The 14,559-nt window shown below is 51.1% G+C and overlaps 1 protein-coding gene across 1 annotated transcript; it reads right to left on the bottom strand.

The window, feature by feature from the left end:
* Positions 1-1,102: 1,102 nt before the first annotated feature.
* On the bottom strand, positions 1,103-14,125 carry CAV3 (caveolin 3). Its single transcript, XM_025922120.2, has 2 exons — positions 13,897-14,125; positions 1,103-1,880 (listed from the first exon to the last, which is right to left on the bottom strand). Exons 1-2 carry the CDS (start codon positions 14,008-14,010, stop codon positions 1,539-1,541), a joined length of 456 nt encoding a protein of 151 aa, XP_025777905.1. The 5' UTR covers positions 14,011-14,125; the 3' UTR covers positions 1,103-1,538.
* Positions 14,126-14,559: the final 434 nt, after the last annotated feature.

Consider the following 14,559-nt stretch of genomic DNA (forward strand, 5'->3'; position numbering starts at 1 on the left):
TGGGTGTTCATGGCAAACCCTTTCAACTTTCCTCTGTGTTCGAAAATTTCATGATAAGATGCTAGAAAAAACAAAAACAGGCAAAATTTTAGGACTGAGATGGACATTAGAGATCATTTTATGGATGATAAAATTGAGGCCAGGAGAGGCAAGTAGGAGAAGAGACAGGACTGGAACTGAGGCTGCCTGCTCCCTGTCTTTCAATCCACTCTACCGTACTGCCCACCACCCCACCCCCCACCCCCAAAGCCCTCTTGGGCTCATGGCCAGGCACCAGTGAGGTGATGCCTCTGAAAACCTGCTGTGGAGCCATAATTTTATGAGACTTAAGTGGGTGTTGTATGAAAAAAAAAAAAGTGGGATTGAGACACACTAGCCTAAATAGATTTCTTTACTGCAGGACTTGTCAGAGCCTTTAATGTACTCATGTCTGTTGAAAATCTCTGAGAGAAATAGATAGCATTTTCCAGAGAAATTTAATCACAAAATCCATACCCACTTTTTTTTTTTTTTTTTTTTTTGAGGACTAAGATCTGGATAACACTCTTGGGAAAAGCATCTCTGAAGAATGTGAGACTGCTATTTTTTCCCCCTGGTGGGGTTAGGTGACATGCCTCTGCTGTTGTTTTTTATGTCCGTAGTGGGTCCACACATGCACAAACTGGACCTTATGCCCTCATCACTTCTCTGAGGGCTGAAGGCATATGTGTGCCAAGCAGCAATGCCAGGGGCTTGGTGTCTGGTGAGCCAAAGGGGAGGTTCACAGGGTTCTGAACCCAAGTCCTGCCCTCAGTGGTGCCCAGGGAGGGTCTCCTGCCCCTTCCAGCCCAAGGGCCATTTTCTTCTGTTGGTGACCACTGGCTGGCCCAGGGCAGCAGACCTCGTTGGGAATATAATCTCCTAAGAAACACAGGGGAGAGGATACCCAGACAAGAAGAAGCAGCCCAAGAGAAACCAAGTTCTGTTCTGGCTCTTCAATTTCACAGAGAGAAGGACCAACCAACTTGCCCCGCTTGTTCTTCGGGGCAGTGAACTGTATTTTTGGAGCTCATCAGGACACACACCTACCTTGCGGACACACAAAACCACAGCGTTCCCAAAATGCAGCCGAAACCCTTTATTGGAGCCACCCTCCTAATGCCAAGAGTCACGGTAGCCTCCCCGGGCGGCGTGCATCAACAGGTTGACTCCAGGTGGGAACGGAGTGCTGGTTTATGCTGTTACAGTCCGAGTGAATGCAAAGACTTGCACAGTAGCTGCCTCTTAGCAAATTACCTTTCCTCGTGCCCGGTCACAGGGGCATCGAGGCGGGGCGGGGGTGGGGGGCAGAGTGAAGGGCCACTGTGCTTCTGTGTCGGGGCTTTTCTTTCTGGCTTCCCTACACGGTGTGCTCCCATCTTGGGGTGGGAGGTGGGGGGGGGGGGAATAGCAGTCCCTAAAGAGAAAGAGCTCGCCGGCAGGCCCATGGAGAAGTACGGTGGGGCCAGCCTCCCCTGACTCCCCCTGCTGCCCGGCCACCCCTACCGCCCCACCTGGCCTCACACTTCCTTCCGCAGCATCACCTTGATGTTGCTGCAGATCTGGCCCAGGGCGGCAAAGAGCGGGTTGCAGAAGGTACGGATGCAGAGGGAGTAGATGTGGCTGATGCACTGGATCTCGATCAGGTAGCTCTTGATGCACGGCACCACCGCCCAGATGTGGCAGAAGGAGATGCAGGCGAACAGGAAGCCCCAGAGCAGGGCCAGCGGGACTCCCAGCAGCGTGGACAGCAGGCGGTAGCACCAGTACTTGGAGACAGTGAAGGTGGTGTAGCTCACCTTCCACACTCCGTCGAAGCTGTAGGTGCCCACGGGCTCCGCGATCACGTCTTCAAAATCCACCTGCAGGGGCGGGAGGGGCAATCCTCGGGTCACAGCGTCCACCCACTCCTCGGGCTTTGGGGTGCCAGCCTCAGGACCCTCTGGAGGGCTTGTCACACCTGATGGCTGGGCCCCACCTCTGGGCCTTCTGACCCACACAGCCGGGGCAGGGCCTGAGACTGCATTTCCAGCGAGCCCCCGGGTGCTGCCAATGCTTCCCTAGAGCGGTGAGACACAGGGGCTGGTCCAGCCCCCTCATTTCACAGGTGGATATGCAGGCCCTTGGGGAATTAAGTGACTTGCTTAAAGACATCAGCAATGCAGGTGCAGACCTAGAGGTGTGGTTCTCAAATTCTGATATTTGATGATCCTACAGAGTTGGACAGTCCTAGTCATCCTGGGGGTAAAGAGGACACATCCAGTCAGGCCAATACTTGAAGGTAGCCAGGTGGAGGCAGGGGCATGGGCTGGAACAGCATGTTGGGTGGGGCTAGGACCTAACCAGATAGACAGTGTGTGCCCTCAGGGTGATGCAGGTGTTTCTCTAAGGCCGAGGGCAAGCCCGGAGTGGCCAGAGTGGGGCTGGAGAGGCCTGGAGGGACAGTCACTCTGTGATGAACAGTCTCTGAAGGCTTTTTTGCACAGGGACTGGCTTAGCCAGATCTGAGTTGATTTTTTTTTAATTGAAGTATAATTGATACATAATATTATATTAGTTTCTTTTTTTTTTTTTTCAACTTTTATTTATTTTGGGGACAGAGAGAGACAGAGCATGAACGGGGGAGGGGCAGAGAGAGAGGGAGACACAGAATCGGAAACAGGCTCCAGGCTCTGAGCCATCAGCCCAGAGCCCGACGCGGGGCTCGAACTCACAGAGCGCGAGATCGTGACCTGGCTGAAGTCGGACGCTTAACCGACTGCGCCACCCAGGCGCCCCAATATTATATTAGTTTCAACATAATGATTCAGTATTTTGATGTATTGGGAAATGATCACCACAGTAAGTGTAGTTAACATCTGTCACCATACATGGGTACAAATTTGTGTGTGTGACGAGAACTTTTAAGATCTACTCAACACCTTTTGTATGTGCAGCACAGTATTGTTAGGTACAGTCACCATACATCCCCGTGACTTACTTATTTTATAAGTGGAGGTTTGTTCTTCTGGACCCCCTTCACTCGCCACCTACCCCTGCCTCTGGTAACCATCAGTCTGTTCTCTGTTCTCTGATCTGAATTTTGAGCAGCTTGTTGGGCCAGTGGTGGTTGGGAGAGAGGATGTAGGTGGGGTCCAGCAGGGAACTGTCGCAATATTCCAGGTGAGACCTGACGACAGGCTGTTTTGGGGTGATGGTGGGGGGTCAGAGAGAGGCAAACGGGTCTGAGAGCTATTTTAGGATGTGGCATGTGGCAAAGTGAGGGCCGTGTCGTCCTGGCTAGCAAAGGTGTCCGCAACTGAGTGTGGTCGAGCAGGCCTGAAGCACCTTGTGCAGCAGACAGGTGCTTCCCTCACTCTAGTCCTGTGGCAACCTCAGACTTTCCTAAGTCTGGCAGCTGGGAGGAGGGCGCTCAGAGAATCTGGTTCACACATTCCACTGAAATGGTGACTGAGGCCCCATTTGGGAAGTGGGAAAAAATAATCAGTAAACCTGGGGGAAAAAACATTGTACTTTCAGCCAAGTCATTTAACTAACCTTTCTTGAGTCCCTGCTATGCATTGAAGACCATCATAGCTTCTTTCTCGCATGTGATGTCCTTTAGCGTCACTAAGCCTTAGCTGTCGTGTCTGTAAAATGGGCCATCTTCCATGTTCCTGGGCTACTTTAATAAAAGTTGGTTGAATGAATGCTCAAACTAATCAGACTAATGGTGGAGGGGACACGTGTGGGGGCTGGTGGGGGCAGAGCTCCAACATCAGTCTTCCAGGGTCAACCCTTTCCCCGCTTTTGCTGGAGGAAGGGGGTCCTCTCATCTAGGCATGAGGTTCAAAGTACTTTTCATTATAAAATTACATAGCCACATTGCAGACAATTCAGGCAACAGCAGAAAGAAACAAAAGCACCTCCAATTTGTATTTCCCTAGTACTAACGATGTCATTGCTTTAGTACTTTCCTTTCCAGGGTAACTTTTTGGGGGAGGGGTTGGACATATCCATGTTGCACATACAATGGTGGGTCCTGTTTTTCTCACGTGACTAGATTCTGAGTTCCTGTGCCATGCCTCAGATCCCCGGATCCCCCTGGAGACATCGGAGGATGAGGCCCCACCCAGGGGATGGTATGTTTATGGAGAACAGAGTGGATGTGCTGATATTTCAGGCTACAGGTGATGCGGAAAGCTGACTCAGGGAGTCAGTAGGGACTTCCAGGACACCCCCCACCCCCACCTCCCTAAATCTCAGCCTCCAGCTTTCTCTTCTGGGGTTTCAGCAGAGGTCATTTATGGCCCCCTGGGTGAAAGGGCAGGGCTGGAGGGAAGAATACAAATATGGTCCTCATCTTCTCAGAAAGATCGCACTTATTCCTGGAGGGCTCCCAGGAGGTGGTGGCTATCTGGGACTTTGGTGGACTGTGGGATTTGGAGGCAGAGATGGAAAAGTGGTGTGCTGGATATGTGGAAAAGAAGGCCCAAGTTGGTTGGGAAACATCTTATGGCTTTAGACAGTGGATGGAAAGGGCTGACATCTTCTACATCTGGCTTATATGGGGGCAAAGATTCAGAGTTGCTGTTTCTTGGGAGAGCTTTCAAATCTTTTAACAAAATTTTTTTTTATTCTTTTTTTTTTTTTTTTTTTTTTGAGAGACAGAAACAGAGCATAAGCAGGGGAAGGGCAGAGAGAAGCAGAGACACAGAATCCAAAGTAGGCTCCAGGCTCTGAGCTGTCAACACAGAGTCCGATGTGGGGCCTGAACCCACAACCCATGAGATCATGACCTGAGCCAAAGTCAGACGCTCAACTGACTGAGCCACCCAGGCACCCCAGAGAGCTTTCAAATCTGAGAAGATGGGGAGGATAGGTCTGGGAGAACCATTCCAGCCATGACCTGGGGACACCCATAATGATTACTGAGGTGCAGTTAGATCCCTGGGGCCTGGATCTTGGATTGAGGAGTTCTGACCTCTGCAGCCTGCCCCTCCTCCATCATGGCCGTGCCTCAGCCTGATGCCTCTTAGCACCCCGGCTGGCTTCTGGAGCACAGTGCAGCCCCAGGACCTTTGCCAGCAGAAGGAGACATTAGGGCGGAGACGTGCCTCCCTGCCTTGTCCCAGCAGGCACTTCCTCCTTCCTTCCCTTTCCCACTCAGTGCCTGTGGCCTCCCCTGCCCTTCTTGTGGCTATTCCATAGGATGGTGTACCCCTGACTCACGGATTTCCCAGGCCTGCCTCCTCACCTCACGGGAAGCCACACAGCCCAGAGGTGGGAGGGAGCAGGGCCCAGACTGAATCAGGTGTCCTGATTCTAATCTAAGCTCTGCATGCTGCCCCAGCTGGGGCCAGACCCCAAGGTGGATTCTCACTGTGGAGCATCTGAGGTCTGGTCCTTGTCGACCAGAGAGACCTGCCCCATGGCAGAGCTCCCAGCCCCTTATTTAAAGCCAGCTACCCACCCTGCTCCTCTGTAGCCCAGCCTGTCTTGTTGGCCTAGTCTAGCGTTTTCCGCCTTTCAACACCTTTGAGTATTTGTGTCTGGCCTCTAAGAGGCTGAAGAGTGGAAAAGAACCCTGTCTGAAGTCACGCTGCTGAGGGTGGAGTCTAGGTCTGCTACTAACTGGCTCTGTCACCTTCAGCAAGTGTCTGAGCTTTTCTGTGCCTCAGTTTCCTGGATTCATCTCATAAAGTTTGTTGGAGGATTAAATAAGACATCTAAATACTCAGAAAACTTCCTGGCACAGAATACCTGGTTCATAACTGTTAGCTCATGTTGGTTGTTACGGAGTGCTCGCTTCGGGAGGATGTTCGAGCCCCGAAGGTGGCTTTGCACCCCAGGGCAGGTGCCACTCTGATGAGTGACTTTGGTAGATGACTTGCCTCTTTGAGCTTCACTCCCTCAACTGCAAAAATGCATTTGCTATGTCTTCCAATCTTGTTATGAGGAATAGAAATAATTTATCACCTATCCATCCATTTGTTCCCTTCCATCTAGTCACCTACCTATCTCCCATCCATCCATCCATCCATCCATTGATCCATGGATCTCCCCATCCATTCACAGACACCCATGCCTGTCCCCCATCCCAGCACATACTTATTCAGCACCCACTTTGTGCTAGGCATACCACCTCTTGGGCAACGCTCAGCCCAATCCCTAGCACGTGGTAGGTGCTCAGTGAAGGTAATTATTTGTTCAATTGTTCTGAAGTACCTATGCAAATATATCTCAGAAAATCTGTTGACACCCCAGATCCTAAGTACAGTAACTCTCCAGCCTACCTAGTCATAAATGTGTGTGTGTGTGTGTGTGTGTGTGTGTGTGCGCGCGTGCGCGTGTGCATGCATACTTCTGCCTCTTTTCCCTCATTTGCTGTTTACGGTAGTAATCTTACTCCCAGGGACCTCTCTGTTGCGTTGTTTAATTATTATTACTTTGCAGAAGACATTGATGCTGACATTTGAATTATTGCCCATGATGCCTTCGGGCACTGAGCATGGGGCGACTGCTCCGTTTTCTGGGAATCAGAAAATGTGTTCTCAGAGGGATGGGTTGTGCTGTCAGGCCCAGCTGTTTGAGCACTGGGCCAGCTTTGTCCACAGCGCCTACTTTGGGGAGGTATTTATAAGACCCGGCTCAGGCAGGGCTAGGCAGTCATGCCAGTGTATCAGAAGCACACAGTGACTTCATTTCTCAATTCCTTTCTAAAGCGGAGAGGAGATGGCTTTTTCTGGGAAGGTGGTTGGGTGTGGGCTGGATCCATCAAAAGAGCCTCAGGGCTTGGTGTGCAGCTGGGGGGAAGGGCAAAGGGTGGGAAGGGTGAATGTAGCTGCTCATTCAGTTGGTGTCCCCTTCTCTGGCGTATTTATTTTTGGAACAGCAAGAGGGTCAGTTGATTAATCGGAACCAGCCAACGTGGCCCCCGCTGTCTCCCAAGAGGGCGGGGAAGGTGCAAGACAGCAGGTCCAGGCATTGCCGGAGGATTCGGGGAAGGCTAGCAGCCACCCCCTGTCAAAAATACCTCCCCAGATTCCTGTATGACTCAGTCCTTGGGCATCCGGGGCCCTGGACAATGCAACGTTTATTTATTTTTGAGAAGAGAGAGACAGAGTGGGGGAGGAGAGAGAAAGAGGGAGACACAGAATCTGAAACAGGCTCCAGGCTCTGAGCTGTCAGCACAGAGCCCGACACGGGGCTGGAGCTCACTGACCCCAAGATCATTACCTGAGCCAAAGTCGGATGCTCAACCGACTGAGCTACCCAGGTGCCCTGGCCCTGGACAATTCAGATAGAGTATCTGTGGGCGGGAAAATCGCTCTAGGCAGGGGGATAGACATCTGGTTCCAGTCTCCACTTGACCACAGAGTTACTGTATGGCTTTGGGCATGGTACTTTCCCTCTCTGGGCCTCCGGTTTTTGTTTTTGTTTTTGTTTTTTTTTAACTCTACACCAGGAGGATTGGGCCAAGATTCCTAGTGACTCAGAGTTAGATTTGGAGTCCGAACACCCAAGGGGGAGGCTTAGTTTTGCTGGGTCTTCCTTTTCCTGCCCATTGCCTTGCTACCTAAAGGGCGGTCCATGGCCAGTGACCCTCTTCTCAACAAGGTATGTATAGAAGTTGAGAGTAAGCATTTAAAAACAGTCACAGAAATTTGAGCCAGTAATTTTAGGTCTGTTAAGTCTAAAGAAAATAAAAATTGGGGCTTACACTGGAGATGCCCGTTTTTCATTTCACCTCCCTGGTCATACATTTTTGTTGAATTTTACAAAAGTATTGGTGTACCACAGATTGAGATTATAATGATAAAAACTGGCCCTTCAGCTGGATAATTTGAGAAGCATTGGCGTATACAGTAGGAAGCTAAAAGGAGGTGTTAGCTGTAAAACAGCTGAAAAATGGCAAAGTTTTGCTTCTCGGGTTGTAAGTGGTAATAACAACAGAATTGTGTACAGTCTGGGATAACCAGTGCACGGCTCCCAATTTGGCCCTTGTAGGTGTTGGTTTCTGGCCATGTATCTTATATTTAGTGTTCTGTCCACCTTTGGTGGGTGGTTAACCAGTCTCCAAAGATGACCCCCAGTTAGTCATGGCCCTGAGGGTTTGTGCCCTTGCCTCTTCTCATCCCACACTGAATGTGGGCTTGCCCCGTGACTTGCTTTAATCACCAGAATGCAGTAGAAGGGCCGATGTGCCAGGTCTGGAACTAAGCCTTACAAAGGCCTGGAAGTCTCTTCCTTGGGGAGCCTCGAGCCGCCAAATTAAAAGTCTACTTTTATGCCCTGATGTAGAGACTGGTGGAGTCAGAAGTCCATTACTTTACCTCGCTCTAGAATCTGGGGGAGATGCCACATGAGGGAGAGACCTGGCCAGCCCAGCATCCCAGCTTAGCCCTGCCTTCCATCCATCCCCACCAAGGTACCAAGCATAGGAGTGAGCCGTCTTGGGTGTTCCAGCTCAGCCGAGGTCCTCGGTGGCTGCCGCTGCCTGAGAGGCCACCAGTGAGAGCAGTGGAACTGCCCAGCTGAGTCTAGTCAACACACAGAACTGTGGGAGACCATCACTTGGTTGTGGCTTTATACCACTGAGTTTTGGGATGATTTGTTACACAGCGATAGATAACTTATACAGTGTGTCTCTAAGGAAAGCTGGATTCCAGGTTTATTTTCTACGGGACAAGAGAGACCTGTTTGTACTTGAAAGTGCAAAACATTCACCAGCCATGCTGAATAAAAATTTCTGATGGCAGAGCCCAGAAATGTGCATTTTAACCAGGTCCCCAAGAAAGAGGATGCCATTTTGAAAAACTAGATCAGTTAATACCTAGGAGTCCCCATAACACTAAATTGTAAATACTTCATTGTGAGTTCATGCAATGTAGCCCTTTCTAGAGGTACTTGACAGAGGTTAAGACCAATAAGGAATGACTGGCCAGCTCTCCTGTCTCCCTTCTTCCTTTTCTTTCTTCTTTCACACCCAACATCCTTGTCCACCCACATCCTTGTTGATGTTGTGGCTTTTGCTTATTTTGTTCCCTTTTCTTCAAAAGCCTTATTTTCCCTTTGCACATTTTAATTCTTTTCCCATTTGTACATGCACTTTTCCCATTTGTACATGCACCTGGGCTACCACCTCCCCATGAAGGTGGCTCCTGATTTTCCCAGACGAGAGTAAAATCTTCCTCCCTAAACCCCGTGACACTTCATCAGGCACTTATTTATGACGTTTAGCACCTTCTCCCAGATATTCTCATGATTTTAGTCTCATCCTCTCTGTTGGGTTGGAGTCTTCTCCAGAGAAAGTACCAGGTCAGTTTCATCTTTCTGCAGCAGAATGTCCAGATGGGCCCCTAATGGGAGCAGGGTTCACAGAGCTGGTGGCTACTGGGTCTTCTGGTTGTTTGTTAGCCTGAGCTGATAGGCACAGGGTGTGGTTTGTGTGTTTTTCCAAGGGAGAAGGGTGTTTAGCGGCAGATGTTGGTTGCAGGTGGAGTGGGAACAAGTAGGATGGGCTGGGGTCAGGTCTGTCCCCCTGTTTGACCTTGAGTGGCCGAGGGGAGAGCAGTTGAAGACTGAGGCTGAAGAGGCTGTGTGATGCTTTGGGCTCAAGCATTCCTTCTTGCCTAAGGGTGTGAGTGCCTCAGTGCGGGTTAGGGAGACAGCCCTGAGCCCTCTCAGAAATAACTCAGAGGCCTTTGTACTGGGACTGAGGTCCTGCAGGAATGCATGGAAAGAGGGCTGGAGGTTTACAACATGGGTCTAAAGGGAACGGTGGAGAACCCTGGGGACTGTTGCTGTACATTAACACCCCCCTCAGCCTGGCATGGGGGGGTTATGCGCTGTGCGTCTGTCTGGCTCATCCCCAACTCCTCTGAGCACAGGACCTGGTGCATAGCAGGCGCTCAGTAAAGATTCGTGGAAGCGGTACTCTGTGAGTGGCGGTGACGTGGAGGGCGGGGCGGAGGGAACTGCGTGTGCTCATCCCAGGTCCTTAACTCTAATCCCCATGAGCCTTTGCCCAAGACCTAGCCTTGAACCTTGGGGACCACAGTTCAAGTCTGTTAGGCTGGATAAGGCTCTCCCTCTGCATCTGGCACTCATTTTCCAGCCCAGGTTCAAGGGCAGTACCAGGCCTTACTTGGAGAAGTTTGGGGAAGTTTTGACTCTGGATAAAGTCAAACAGAGCGCCTCCCATCTGCTGGGGGTCCAATCCACATCACCATGGGTCTATCTCCTGCTCCATGCATCCTGTATGAAACCTCAGCAGCTGTTTGCAGAGGGGACAGGTCTTCCTCTTCTCCACCCAGCGTGTGTCTACATCAAGATTCAGGCCAGAGAGGGAAAGGGATTTCCCTGTAGTCACACAGTGAGCTAGTGTCAGGCCTGGGACTAGAACTTGGGTCTCTGTAGCTTAGTCTTATTCTAGGGTCTTACTGTGTCTCCCATCCTAGGCCATGAGGAGCCTATTAGTCCTCATGACCACCCTGACAGGCCCCTCCTGAGCCTTCATCTCAGCCTCTGCCTTGTTTCTCTTTCTCTCCGTCTCTCTTGCCTCCTCACTTCCTTTTCCTTCCTCCTCCCTCCTTCTTGTCTTTTTCCCCAGTTGATCAAAGAAGCCGAGATGCCCCAGGCTCCTGTTCAGACAGACTGGCCAGGCCATCCCCCCTCACCCCCCCACCCCCCCACCCCCGCCAATTCCTGGCCAGCTCTCCTGTCTCCCTTCTTCCTTTTCTTTCTTTTTTCACAGACCATACACAAACCTGAAGTCTACTTCAACCTGTTTGTGCTATTTATCCAACTCCATTTTATGATCCTCATCCTGAATTTCAAAACTTTTTCATTTCTCAGTTATTAAAAACAGAATAACTCCCCAAACCAGGGAGCGTCCAATAAATATACCAAATAATAATCTCCTCTCGACAAGATTATTTGCAGGGCCTTTTAAAAGCTTAGCCTTTGAGGGCTGTTTTCTGGGGTTCAGGAGAGACAGGTCTCAGCCCCAGGGGAGGGTTGTGTAAACAGCCGTGTCTGTATGGCTGCCCCCATCCCTCACTGAGATTATAACCTGGGCCTGGAGCCTGGAGCCCGTTCACTCCAGGCTCAGTAGGGCCTGAGAGCCTCTCTACACTTGTCACCTGTTGTGGGTCTCGTTCAGAAGCCACGTTCTCCCTTGGGGTTCTCTTCTCCACCCCAGCAGCCACCTAGGGACCGCCAGGGGGGAACCTGGTTGTAAAAGCTGGCCCATGGCTTCGCTGTCCTGTCCTGCAAGCTCTTCCAGGCTCCAACTCTGCTCACACTTGTCACACCCTTGCTGCAAGCCAGTTACTGTGTTAGGCACTTTCAAATCCTTTATTTTCATTATACTTTTATTGCACAGGGCTGCTCTGAGAGTCCTTTACCCGGTGGAGTAAATGATATTATGCTCATTTTACAGAGGAAAACTCAGGTTCTGAAAACCTAGGTGACTTGCCCAGGGTCACTGCTTTGAGGTAGAAGAGAGTAAATTTGAAAGCAGGTCTGTTAAAGCCGAGTTCGGGACTATGTCCTCCAGACTGCACTGCACAAACCATGATGAATACTGTTTTACATGCGTATAGTAATTTCCCCCTTGTAGCTCTTCTCACTGTGCCGTAATTACCCTATTTCTGCCACTAATGATACAGATAAAGACAGTCACAGCATAACATGAGCTATTACGGAGAAGTGCCCTGAGGGAAGCGGGGGCTTGGAGGAGGGAGTTACTGACTGCCTGGGGTAGCTGAGGCAGTCATCCTGGAGGAGGTGACCTTTGAGCTGGGTCTTCAAAGCTGAGCAGGGCATTCACCCCAGGGAAGAAGGGGGTGGGGGTTGCTCCTGGTACAGACACAGGAGTATGTTCTGGTTGGTATGGCCAGCTCCTGGCTTGAGGGCTGGAAGGTGGAAGAAGGTTGCGGCCGGATTGAGTTGGGGCTTGAAAGCCATGGCCGAGAAGTTAGACTTTATCCAGCGTGGGAGGTATTCCTCCAGAAGAAGATAACGCAGGGGCTGTGTTTCAGAGCAAGCCCAGAGCCACGCTGTCTAATGCAGCAGTCACGAGTTTTGAGCACTTGACCTGTGACCAGGGCAACAGAAGAATTCTAAATCTTGTTTCATTTTAGTTCAAACGTGAGAAGTGATACTTAATTCTGAGATTGGAAAACTTTTTAAAATCTTTGGAACAATTTGGGTGTGTTGAATTGATTTCAGCCGCGCAGTTTATGAGATCTAAATACAGAACAAGGATTTCTGATAAATTTGGAATCTGAACTGATATGCAGTGTAAGGGAAGGATACATGGTAGACTTCAAAGATGAACAAAGACTGTATAATAGTACGTTGATAATTGTTTTTTATATCAATTACATGTTGAAATGATACTATTTTGGAAATATTAGGTTAAATAGAAAAATATCATGAAAATTAATTTCATCTGCTTGTTTTTTCTCCTTTAAGGGGCGCCTGGGTGGCTCAGTCGGTTAAGCGACCGACTTCGGCTCAGGTCGTGATCTCGCGGTCCGTGAGTTCGAGCCCCGCGTCGGGCTCTGTGCTGACAGCTCAGAGCCTGGAGCCCGTTTCAGATTCTGTGTCTCCCTCTCTCTGACCCTCCCCCATTCATGCTCTGTCTCTCTCTGTCTCAAAAATAAATAAACATTAAAAAAAATTTTTTTTTTTTAATAAAATCATGGCGCTGGGGTGGCTCAGTCATTTAAGCATCTGACTTCGGCTTAGGTCACAATCTCACAAGTTTGTGGGTTCGAGCCCTGTCTGGCTCTGTGCTGACAGCTCGGAGCCTGAGGTCTGCTTTGGATTCTGTGTTTCTCTCTCTTTCTGCCCCTCCCCTGCTTGTGCTCTGTCTGTCTGTTTCTCTCTCTCAAAATAAATGTTAAAAAAATTTTTTTTGAAAAAATAAAAATCATGGCTATAGAAAAATGTAAAATGTAAATGTAAAATGACATCTGGTGATTGTATGATGGGTTGCATTACATTTCTATTGGACAGGGCTGATCTGTGATTCTGATGCATTTAGTTGGACTCTGGAGGCCCCAGGCACCTGCCCTTTTAAAAGCCCTTCCAGTGACTCTGATGCCAGTGGTTGGCCACCCTGCTTCCAGGAATTCTGCTGTAGGAAGATCCCCGTGGCTACCGACTGGAGGTTAGAGGGAGGGTGTGGGCCCGGAGGCAGTCAGGCTGCTGGGGGCATTCAGATGAGGAAAGGGGCTGACTCAGGCAGTGGCTGTTGGGGAGACTCCCCAAAGGCCCGGTAACCACCCTCCGAGTGGTCCCTTCCAGGGGCCTGGGTGCGTCTGAGAGGCCTCTGCCCTGGCCTGGCTGCAGGACCTGGCATGAGCACTGGGCACAGCACCCACACCATGGGCTGTGGACATGGGGTAGTACTCTGGGGAGATGAGTGCCCCCACGAGTGGCTGCCAGCCCTGCTGGAAGCCACCTTTTGGGGATTAACCCCACGCCCACCATGGAGACCGCAGACATGACCCCTGGCGTGAGAAAGAGCCCAAGTCGGCCACCCGCTGGTCTCCATCCTGGGACAAGGGCCAGGCGCTAATGGGAAGAAGCTCAGAGGAGTAGGGAGGCACTCTGGTCTGTGACTTGTCTCCCCGCCCTGGGCAACACCTGCGTCACGTTTGTGCGGCTGAGGTCCTGCTCTTGTTTATGCTAAATGTTCCTTGGGGGGTGTATATGCTGGCTTTTGAGGGAGGATTTGGAGAAGACAGAGGAACAGGGCCTCTTGTCGGGGAAGCCGGCTGTGTGTGGAACAGAGCCCTCCCCCATCCCCCGTCCCCCGTCCAAACATTCTGCAGACCCGACACCCTCCTGGCGGTGGCACCCAGGAAGGCCCACCGATCCTACCTTCACTATGTCCTCGTTAATGTTCTTGGGGTCTCGGTTCACCAGGTCGATCTCCTTGCAGTGGATGTCCTTGACAATCTGGGCCTCCAGGTCTGTGTGCTCTTCGGCCATCATCGTGGAGCTGGGGGACCGCAGGAGGAGGTCTGAGCCGTGTGGCCAGCGGGGCTGAAAAGACTTGGGGCAGGGACACAGTTTCGTGTCCCCAGACTTGTGCCCCTGCCGGCTCAACAGGCCCCACCCAGCATGCCAGCTGACAGCTGTCCCACATAACTTCAGCCTGCCTCTCGCTAAAGCCTCCGTGGCAGGCCTCCAAGCTAAAATTAAGACTGGAGCTCTGCTGGAAGGCCCAGCACTCCCTACAGGGACTGCCGAGGGTGCAGGGCCTCACCCGAGAGAGCAGAGGCTCTGGCATCTGTGGGCCATTGGGCAGCTTGGCGGTTGGAGTGGGTCCTGGAATTCGCACGGCTGCCATCAGCATTTGGGCTTCTCTGGGAGGGGGGTGGGGTTGGTCCTCAGCTCCGCCTCTTGCTGACTGTGAGCTTGGGCACGCCTCTCCTCTCTGGTCCACCAAGTTCCCACCCGTGGAATGGGGCCGTGGCGAGAACCTTCTGCCTACCCTCTCGGAGAGGAGGAGATGAGCTCCTGTGCAGGAAAGGGCTTCGG

This window comes from Puma concolor, chromosome A2 (assembly GCF_028749965.1).
Source record: "Puma concolor isolate L17-30 chromosome A2, mPumCon1.1.hap2, whole genome shotgun sequence".
NCBI classification, from domain to species: domain Eukaryota; kingdom Metazoa; phylum Chordata; class Mammalia; order Carnivora; family Felidae; genus Puma; species Puma concolor.